Source organism: Pithys albifrons, chromosome 7, assembly GCF_047495875.1.
Source record: "Pithys albifrons albifrons isolate INPA30051 chromosome 7, PitAlb_v1, whole genome shotgun sequence".
Lineage (NCBI taxonomy): Eukaryota > Metazoa > Chordata > Aves > Passeriformes > Thamnophilidae > Pithys > Pithys albifrons.
The window spans coordinates 8,765,815-8,776,450 of NC_092464.1; the positions used below are offsets into that span (position 1 = coordinate 8,765,815).

Below are 10,636 nucleotides of genomic sequence, written 5' to 3' on the forward strand. Positions count from 1 at the left end.
CAGTATATCCCATTCCTCCATCACCCTCCCCTTCCCGCCTGGAGAGGGCGGCTCGTCCCTCCCGCCGCCGGCCGCGATGCCTCGCGGTGTCTCCGGCGCGGTGCGGGCGGAGCGCCCACGATGGATGAAGGGATGGATGGATGGGCCGGGAGGCGGGTGGTGTGTCCCGCACGTCATATCAGCCGCCCGCCCGCCATTGGCTGCGCCGCCTCACCCGACCGGGGCCGCGGCCGCCCGGGGCTGGCGCGGCGGCTCCCGCGCCCCGCGATCGCCCCGCCCGGCGGGGAGGGCACGGGCGGGGCGGCGGCGCGGAGCGGAGCGGCGGGACCGGCGCTACCTCCGGCCGCGGGTAGGTCGGCGGCGGTAACGTGACATCACCGGCTCGGCGCTTATAAACCTTCCCCGGGGCGCGGGCCGGCGGCCGGCGCAGCCCCCGCGAGGTGAGCGGGACCCGCCTCTTCGCGAGGGAGAGGGACGGGCCTGGGTAGGGATCCTAAACGCGAAACCCTTCCCCGCAGGTTTGACGGGGGTCCGTGTCCTCCCGTGAGGCCAAGGCAGCGCAGTCCCCGAACCGCTCGGGTGTGTCAGGTCACCCCGCATCCCCTCTGGACCCCGGTGGTTGCTGAAGGAGGCGATGGAGGGTGTCAGCGCTGCGTGAGGCGCCGGCCTGACCCGTGGTTGAGGGGTTTATCAGTGTGTGCCTGTGCGTTGTGTTTCAGGAGTCCAGTGAAGCCAATGCCCAGGTTGGAGAGCTGCGCCTGGAGCTGTTCCTGCACTGCCAGGGAAAGGCACAGGACCCAGCTGGGGGACACGGCTGCGGGGCTGGCCGCCAAGGTGGGCGAGATGCTGAGCTCCTCCGTGTCGAGCCCCTCGCTGGCGCTGGTGGGTCGCGGAGCTCGCAGCGCCAGCACCTCCAGCGCCAGCACCACGAGCACCAGCACCGCGAGCACCAGCAGCAGCAGCAGCAGCAGCAGCACCTTGAACTGGAGTCAGCACCTGGTGCAAAGGAGCGTGGTGCTCTTCGTCGTGGGTGCTTTCATGGCCCTGGTGCTGAACTTGCTGCAGATCCAGCGGAATGTGACTCTGTTCCCTGACGAAGTGATTTCCACGCTCTTCTCCTCCGCCTGGTGGGTGCCCCCGTGCTGCGGCACAGCAGCAGGTGAGTTGTTCACCTCCACGAGTGATTCTGTTTTCTCTTTTTTTTCCCCTCATCCTCCCGTGGCGGAGGAGAGACGGCGGGGCTGAACGCGTGACCTGTGCACGCGTGGGAGCCCGGCACTTCCATCGCACCAGTGAGCGATGCGAACTCGGGCTTTCGGAAGGATGCGCATCCCGCTTTATCCACGCGCGAGAGCCGCCCGCGGGCAGTTTTTGAGGCGGTGCGCTCTGAGCGTGGGCTGGGGGCATTTTTCCCGGCGAGAAGCGCAGGTGGACGGCTCGGGGGTCGCGGCGCGGGAGCCACATCGTGACCGGCCGCGGATTTCCCGCGGGCCGCGCGCGGGTCTCCCGCCCTGCACACGCCCCGCGCCGGGCGCGAGCGGGCCCGCGGGCCCCGCCCCTCGCCCGCCATTGGCTGGCGGGGAACTGGTGAGTGGCGGGTGGCGCTCGCCATTGGCTGCGCGCGCGAACTGGCCACGGGCTGGGCCCACAACAAGGAAGTCACGTGCAGCGGCGCGCCGGGCGCGCGGGCCCTGTCACTATCCTGGCCCTGTCACCTCCCTGCCCCTTGCCTGATGGCCCAGTCAGCTGCCTTTCCCTTGCGCGCTGCTCTGTCCCCTGCCTGTCCTTTGTCACCTGTCACTGGCCTGTCCCCTGTCACCAGCCCGCCCCTTGCCCGTTGCTCCTGTCACCTCCCTGCCCACTGACCCTGTCCACTGCCCACTGCTCCTGTCCCCTGCCTGTCCTTTGTCACCTACCTGTCACCTGCTCCTGTCCCCGGCCTGTCCCCTGTCACTGGCCAGCCCCTTCTCTGATGCCCCTGTCACCTGCTCCTGTCACTTGCCTGTCCACTGCCCCTTGCCCACTGCCCCAATCACCTGCCTGCCCCCTGCCTTTCTCCTCCCACTGCCCTTGTCTCTTACCCACTCTCGCTGTCACAAGCTCCTGTCACCTTCCTGTCCCTTGTCCCCTGCCCACCCCTACCCATTGCTGGGTAAAATCCCACAGAAGACCTGGGGCCACACTGCAGTTGTACCAGCAGCTGGCACTTACCTGATGCATTTGTTCTCATAACCCCCTCCCATCCATGTTAAAACAAAGCAAGGTTTTGTTAAAGGGTTGAGGGATTAAAAATTGAGTTAAATTTTAGGAAACTGATCAGTTTATTTTGCATTGATGGTAGTTTAAACAACTCCTGCGTGTTCGGTTCTTTTCAATGCAGTGATGTTGTCATGTGATGTTTATTTGTATCACATAGTAAAGGGTGTGTGACTAATAAACCATAAACTTGAATGAATGATAAACTGTGCAGTAAAAGGGATGCCATTGGATATGTTCCTGTGAGAGTTCTCATAATCCTGTCACAGTTGGATTAAACTTTGGAATTTAGCTGTTATCATAAGGCAAAAGTCCTGGTAGCTGTCATTGGAATAATGTAACTGTGTCATCATTAGGTCATATGTCTGTTTTGGAATAATGTGTTTTGTAGACTTCTTAACATAGTAGTTTTTTCTCTTAGGAGTTTAATGAATAACAAAAGAGGGCAGGAAAGGAAATGAATAAACATAAGAGTTAACAAACAATAAAGGCATCAGATCTAACCCTGAAGCTGACAACAACACATGGACTTGCAAGTCTTGGAAGAATGAAGCTCCTCTAGTGTTTGTCTTAGCAACTGAGCTAACACTAGTCTGTGTTTTTCTTCTGCAACCAATCTGCAGACTGATAAGGCTGAGAAAATGCTATATGAGGATAAAAACGTTGTCTGGTTAATAGTATGAGTAGTTGTTTTTCCTGATATAAATATGACTGATAGCAGGTGCTTCTTTGAGTTCAGCTCTGCATCTGTTTGGTGTCAAAATTCATTTGACATGGACAGGAGCCTAGGCTGACTTACAGCCCAGCAGAAGGAAAGAAAGTAGCTCTGCCAAGAAACTTTTAAGTCCGGTCAAATATTTAATTCAGGGCCTGATTCACAGCTGATGAGTCATGTTCATAAAACTGCCCTGCATGTGAGCAATGAACACATATTCCACTCCTTGCTGTAATTAAACTTTTGTTATGTTTTGTTTTTTGTTGGTACAAGCATGTCAAATGATAAATCTATTTGGAGAAAAGAAGCTCCAAGTCAAATACCTCAACACTGAGTGTTTTTTCTAAAGTAGAAAATGAGGGTAATAATTGTAATTTCTTCATCAGGCTTATGGTAGTGAGGATAACACCTTTCTCAGGCACTTACTTTCCAAGCTAATATTTAGTAATATTGGAGTAATCATTGTGTAACAGTTAGTACAAGTAGTGTTCCTTCTCTTGCAGCTGTCGTTGGCCTGCTGTATCCCTGCATTGACAGCCACCTCGGGGAGCCACACAAGTTCAAGCGGGAGTGGGCCAGTGTCATGCGGTGCATCGCGGTTTTCGTTGGCATTAACCACGCCAGTGCTGTATCCTTGAACTGGTGTACATTGTTGCTCCACATGCTTAGTCTGTTGTCATGAAGCAGTCTCTGGGGGAATTACAAAGGTAAGGATGGAGCTACTGGCAAAGACAAAGTTCTGTGAGACCTGCTGTACGCTGCAGTAGTTACTGTAAGATACATAACACAGTTCATTTAAAGTAGTTCGGGGCAGTTCTGGGAGGGGGGAGCGACGGACGTCATAGTATGTCTGGTTTAACTGCAAGCATAACACTGTAAGTTCTGTTATTTTAATCTCTTTATTGTTTACATCTAATAGTTAACACAATTAACTGGTGATGTATGAGTGAGTACTGAGTGAGAGTATTCTTTGTGTTGGATAGTGATGGTTTGAGCAGAAAACCTAAAGCTGGATTACCTAGGTTACTTGAGACAAAAAATTCATGAAACTTAAATATATTTCAATATAGTGTATTCTTTAGATTATCAGTATGACAACAATCGATGTTGACTTTGCATTCATGCTCCAGTCAAAGTCAAGGGCTATGGCAGGTCTGAAGACCAAATCCTAAATGTATTGTGTTTAAAGACAGAATCGTGCTCACTTTCAGTTTGAGTTCTCTCCTGTTCAATTTCAGTAGCAGGATGTCTGCAGGCTTCAAAGTATTGCCCTTAACATCTTTTTCCAGAAACTAGACTTTGCAAACAACGTCCAGCTGTCCCTGACTCTAGCAGCCTTGTCACTGGGTCTCTGGTGGACATTTGATCGTTCAAGAAGTGGTCTCGGACTTGGAATTACAATAGCCTTTGTAGCAACCCTGATAACCCAGTTTCTTGTATATAATGGTGTTTATCAGTAAGTTATACTTCTAAAATACTCTTTCCACTCTCACATCTTAACTAAAAACATGGGTGCATATGTACTGAAAGTTAGTTATTAGCATATTTGGCACATTATTTTTATTAGACATTTTGTTTGTCTAAGGCTGCTAATTGTCCAGTTGTTCCAAATGATCAGATTGAGAACTGGGGGTGGAAGGTGGGTAGCAGACAAATTGGCATGTGTGTTGGAATGGTAACAGCTCAGGAAACTGAACTCCTACTTGCTGTCAGGAGAGTGAATTGCTAAACTTTGCTAGCTAGGACATGGGAGTTCAGAAGCTTATGAACTTAACAGACTTAATTTGGTCTGTGACTGCCTTTTTGTTTCAGCCCAGGGAGAGAATTCTATAGCATCTGATTAACAGCATGTAAGGTGATGAAAATTACTTTTCTCTAACTTATTTCCTTTTGTTTACTAGGTATACATCCCCAGATTTTCTTTACATCCGTTCTTGGCTTCCATGTATATTTTTCTCAGGAGGTGTGACTGTAGGAAACATAGGACGCCAGCTGGCTATGGTAATTATTGTATAATTAGTAGTTTCTTTAACAATCCAAATACCTTCCATTGTTGTTAGTCCAGGAACAAACTATGCCTTTAAGGATATGACTCACAAACTGACAGAGTTAAATAGATGTATTCTTAAGAGCTGAACTGTAAACAGACTACCTGTGGTGCCAGTAGAGTAGGTATTATTAGTAAGTGTTTGAGTATCTCTTGTATTTAGCTTTTTTCCAGCAACAGCCTAAGTAAGATTGGAATCAGTATATGTCTTCTGCTGATAATCACTCCTGCTCAGAATTGATATCTAAGGTAGCTAGAAAACTGAGACATGGGTGGACTTTCTCTAATTATTTGTGCACTGAAGTATTTTTGTTATGTAGATGAAATGTCCCTACATATCATGAAATTCCACCACTCTGTAATCAAATATTCCCTTGCTGGTCACTTAAGATATAGTTCAAGTATTACTCCACATATGGGACTATGTAATATAAATTACTATCCTGTTTGCTAGGCTCTTAAGTAATTATTTCCTTGTGGCATATTGAAGAGTCAGCCTGGCTGTGTGTTTGCACATCAGCCTAAGGCTTGGTTGTGAAAAGTGTCCTGACACTTTAATTAATATTGCATTGATTTAACTTCTGTCTTCTTTGCAACACAAGTCCTGTATCCTGGAAAACATTCTTAAAAGTATTTAACTTTTGTAAGGCTGCTGTGGTTTAGGTGGCTTCAATTTTTAATGCAGGAAGGGCATTTATAGACTGGGTAGTTTCTGAAATACTAGTCCCTGAATTGCTGCTTAGTAAAGGAGAAAGCTGCTTTTTGGGACAGAACCATGAGCAAGTGAAAATATTAGTCTAAAATCAGCTGTCCTTCTCTCCCTTCTGCCTGGCCTTGCTGACCCAGTGGATTGCTGCTAATGTACTTCCAATGGGGATAAGTCTGAACCTGACACTGCAGATGGACAGGCCTGCAGACAAGCTGGGCAAGAGAGTCATGTTTTTTGACCACCCTGGCTAACATGAAATACCAATTTCTTTAGTATTGATTCTCATTTATACTAAACCAACAGTAACCTCTCCTAGAAAAGGCTGTTTAAGACAAAAAAAAAAAAAGGGCATGGGGAAAATGTACTGTTCTTGAGGTTTTTCTTTCATGATGACTTGGTATCAAGTTACAGATTTCCTGGGACCATAGTCACTATCTTAACTTCACAGCCAATTTCTGAGGTTCTTTAATACACAAGCTTAGTAGTCCCCCTTCAAATCCCACTGGTGCAAAATACCCGCATTTGTTTTTCCTCCGGACTACATGTATGGGGCGGAAAAGAGTGTATAATTTCTCTTCTAAAATTTGCCACACATCAAGTGAAAAAACTTACATTAATTTCATTCCATTGAAGCTTTGCAATTACAGCAGAGCCTCAAAATAAAATTATAGTTGGTTTTATGCTGGAGTTCTGTATTTCACCCTGGCATATGCAGTGCTTTCACTTTCTCTGCTGCTTCTCTTAGAAAGCAAAGAAGGGAGCTTGAAAGAAGTAAGAGCTAAAATACATTTATGCACATAAACGTCTTTTTTTTCTTTTGACTTCTTTTCACCTGACATCTTCACCTGAATCTAGTTAAAATCAGACTGGCTCCTGCCTGCAGCTTTTCTGTCAGTCTTGTCATCTTCCTTATAAAGAAAGAGATAAATTGACAAGGCAAAGCTTTTTATTCTAGTTATCTAGAAGTGTCTTCTCTTGTGGTTTATGCTACTATTACTTAGTCTGGAAGAACTTGGAGAAGACAAACATTTTCATAGGAATACTTCCGCAAGTCACTGGGAAGCATTCAGTGCTGGAATTCAAAGATTTCTCTTCTGAAGTAGAGTCTAAAATTCAGTCAAGCACATCTTTCGTCTGTAGAGAGAACTTAAAAGTATCAGTCTATTTTGTCATTGTGGATGTGCCAAAAGATGGAATACAGCATTTTTTAAACCATTCTTGCATAAACAAGTTATTTCTGTAGCTATATTCTCCTGTAGCCCCTGAGCTGTTTACTGCATGTGACAGCTGCAGATCAAATAGCATATATTCATATATTTTCTGGGCCTATCTACAGTAGAAGGTGGCACTTGTGGAAATCAGTGGAGTAAAGTTGCCTTGCTTCTCCCTCAGCCCCTGTTTAGCTTTTGCAGTTAGAAAAGAAATTGAAAGTAAAATTAGAAGTGTCCCTGAGACGTCTCCTCCCATGCTGATAAACAGTAACTGGGAGATGCATACTGCTTTTTATCAGTGGATTTCAAGTGAGCTCACAACAAAGTGCAGTGTAACCTTTAAGCAAACCTGCTGGTAGCGGAGACTTTTGGGTTTTGTTTGTTTTGTTGGAGTTTTTCTGCTATCAGCTTGAGGGTGAAATCCAACATTTTCTTTTAATAGCCTTTATAGCAAAAGAAGAGGTGAAAGCTCTGCCACTGCCATCAGCTCTGTCTGCTCGTTATAACACCTAAAGTTGCTCAGTCAGTGTTCTTCAGCTGGGTTAAATGAATGGCAACAGTTTGAATTGTAACCTTCATTCTCAGTATCTGGCAAGCTAGGGTGGTATTCAGAACTTGGACCTCACAAATATCTATTTTTTGCTAGTGCTAGAGGCTGCAGAACTGAGAATGCATATAATACTTGCAAATACATTTGCATTTTGACCTTAGAAAGAGAAGAGCATGTTACAGGCATTGTTTTAAAGAAGAGTTGGTTAAATTCCTTATTCTGACATACTAGAGAGTTTCATACTGGAAAAGAGACTTAGGAGGAAATAAGTCTCTGATACAAGGTAGGAAAAGAAAGTAATTTGTGGTTGAAGGCAGTCTGAAAAAGGGCTGTTAAATCTGAATTAATGTCCAGTAAGTGAAGCACTGTGTACCTTCTTTTAAGAAATAAATTGAGATAGAGAGGAAGGATAAGAAATTCTTATAAAAAGCAGTGCTATTGATTTTATGGTTTTTTGTCCACAGTTGAGGAGTATGTCCTTGTTGAGCTTTTATAAGAAGCCATGGTCACTGTGAGCCTAAATGAAGTTAGTTGACTATTTAATAATTGAAAATACTGCATAATGTAGTCACTTATGAGATGGTATTAAAACATAACGTGTTTAATGTTTTTCATCCATAGGGTATTCCAGAGAAACCACACAATGACTAAATCTTTGAAGAAGAGAGCACGGTGCCAGTGTGAAGGCAACATTACGAAGATATGTTCCTGCTTAAAATTGAAGATTATTTAGAAAAAATAATCTCTTTATGGGCTCACTGCACAAATGACTTGTGGGAAAAAAAATTAATCCACTCTTAGAATAGCCAAGTGAAATTAACTGCTTATCTTGAAATCTTACCCTGATTTACCACATAAGCATTTGCGTATGGCTGTTCTCTGGAGGACTTTAACACCAAGTTGCATACAACTGTTCAGGCTAAGTGGCAGTTTTCCAAGTATTAGATTCCAATGTAAGTTACTGAATCAGCTGCCGTATTTTAAAGCCTTGAAACTGAAATTTAATTACAAGCTCTTGTATCAGTGCCCAAAGGAAGTAGATCGATGGTGCTTAACAATGATGAAGTATGGTTTAATAGGAATAGTATTTATCCAAATCTTAAAAAAATAGGGTTATTTAAAAATAAGAGTGATCAAAACAGCTTAAAGGCACTGCACTAATGCTTTTAGGAGTCTTATGAAGGAATCATGCCCTTACTTGTAATGCTGCATTAAGTTTCTGTCTTTGATGGTGGAGAGCGTTGGAGGGATGAAAGGTTGGAAGTCTTAGTTTGGAATTTCTAAATTAGTTCAGTACAGTGGGTGAACACTGAAGACAATCTTGTTCAAATGTGGACTTTTATCAAGAGATTCCAGCTGGAAATTTCATTATTTCTGAACCTTGCAGTTAGATTTGCAAGAATCAAGTTCTGGCCCCAATTCATTAAGAAATCTAAGTATGTTTGAATACTGCTGCTTAATATTAGACACATGCTTCAGTAGCTCACCAAAGGAGGTCTGATCTCAAATGTCTGGTGTTGCTGAAAAAACATGCACTGCATGTCACTGCTTGGCCATTGAGTATGTGCCCCCTAACTATTCGATTTGCCATTTCCTCCTAGAACTGTCCTTGATCTTCAGTTTAAATCAAGGTTTTGACCGAAACAACTGGAAACAGAATAGGGCCTAAAATGTGATTTAAACTGTATGTGAAGAATAGTGAACAGCTTGTTTTCTCAGTTCAGTTTCTGAAAGAGATCACTACTTGTTTTTATACAACCCTATAGAACTTGCAATCTGTGATTGCCTTCTTACAAACAGAAAGTGCTTATGTCACTACATTAAACATTTGGTGTTTCTTAATACATAGTTCTGGTGAGCACAATGTATTCATTTGATAGCTTAGACCACAAGAGACCTAAATAGCAAGTATTAGGTCTTAAAAGTTGAAGTGCAATGTACAGTAAGTCTGAGCCTCATGTTCTCTTCAATATCGATCATTTCTTATGAGAGATTAAAGAGAAAAGGGTTCTGAGTTCATTTCAATGCTGCATGGAGTCAAATGGAGCAATAATTTATTTAACTAGTAAAGCTAGTTTTGTTGTATCTTACATTCAACCCAAATTTATAGAAATACTCCGATTTTGTGTTTATGTTGTACTTGTAAACTTTTATGGATTTGCCTTTTTGTATTATGCAATTTTTTTGTGTGTTCCTTTCCAATCTTAGATGGCTTCAGTTATAGTTAGAGGCATCAGTTAAAAGATTGAACCATAAAAACAGATGTTGAGGCCAGGTAGCTGTTCTGGCTGTTTTCACTCTTCTAAGGGAATGCTAGCAGGAAAAATTTAGCACAAAGTCTATACTACAGGACAGACCCAAATTCTGATCTTGCTTTGGTGTAAATCAAGAATTGGTATAAGATCCTTCCTCAAATGTTCAAAACATAACTAATCAGATTTTTATAGAAGTACTTGAAGAAATTAGGTCCTCAGATCCAGACAGATTCAGCTCAACTGTTTAAGGATTATGCTACCTGCTGGGGAGAGAGTTCTGTAACCATCTTGAAACCAATCTCAAAATGTTATAAAACAAGATGTAACTGAAGAAAACAGTGATCTCTGGATGTTTGATTAATAACAAAGTATTTAAGATTCATTTCTGAAATCTGAAACTAAATCTATATATGTTTGAAATAATGCAGCCAAAAATGTAAGTCAAAAGTTCATTTTTTGCCAACACTTCTGAGTATCTTAACCAAAGTGATTTAAGTTTGGAAGAGGTGGGGAGGGGAGTGAAGAAAACTTGCACTATTCTGAATTTGAACACTTATTCTTACTGATAAGTTTTCAGCGGTGTGTTTGGTTTTACACTTTTTTTACTATTAAAGTTTTACGATCAAGTCATGTTTGCCTGTATTCTCTGTACTCACATTATGCTGGAATCTTTGTTGAAAAGGACAGTTGTTATGGTTGCATAACAAATATTCAGTCATGCGTATGCAGTAGTTTAAAAAAAAAGGAATCTTAAACTGAACTTGGCAAGATTAACTTCAGCCTGGGTTGTACAGTTGAAGAAAAACAGTCTTGCTATTGTACCAGGAAAGCAGCGTAAGTGTGTTATGGTTATGTGACTAAAAGTTCAGAATCTTACTACCATTGTCTTCCAA

At 43.8% G+C, this 10,636-nt stretch overlaps 1 protein-coding gene across 3 annotated transcripts; it reads left to right on the forward strand.

Moving 5' to 3' along the window:
• Positions 1-353: 353 nt before the first annotated feature.
• Positions 354-10,373, forward strand: INSIG1 (insulin induced gene 1). 3 transcript variants are annotated; one of them, XM_071560052.1, is made up of 6 exons: positions 354-440; positions 720-1,159; positions 3,475-3,599; positions 4,261-4,427; positions 4,873-4,972; positions 8,110-10,373. In XM_071560052.1, the coding sequence occupies exons 2-6, from the start codon at positions 736-738 to the stop codon at positions 8,137-8,139; spliced, it is 846 nt and encodes a 281-aa protein (XP_071416153.1). In that variant the 5' UTR covers positions 354-440; positions 720-735; the 3' UTR covers positions 8,140-10,373. The 3 variants fall into 3 exon arrangements, with proteins under 3 accessions (XP_071416153.1, XP_071416156.1, XP_071416155.1); XM_071560055.1 differs by having other exon boundaries at positions 432-484; XM_071560054.1 differs by lacking the exon at positions 354-440 and adding an exon at positions 495-615.
• Positions 10,374-10,636: the final 263 nt, after the last annotated feature.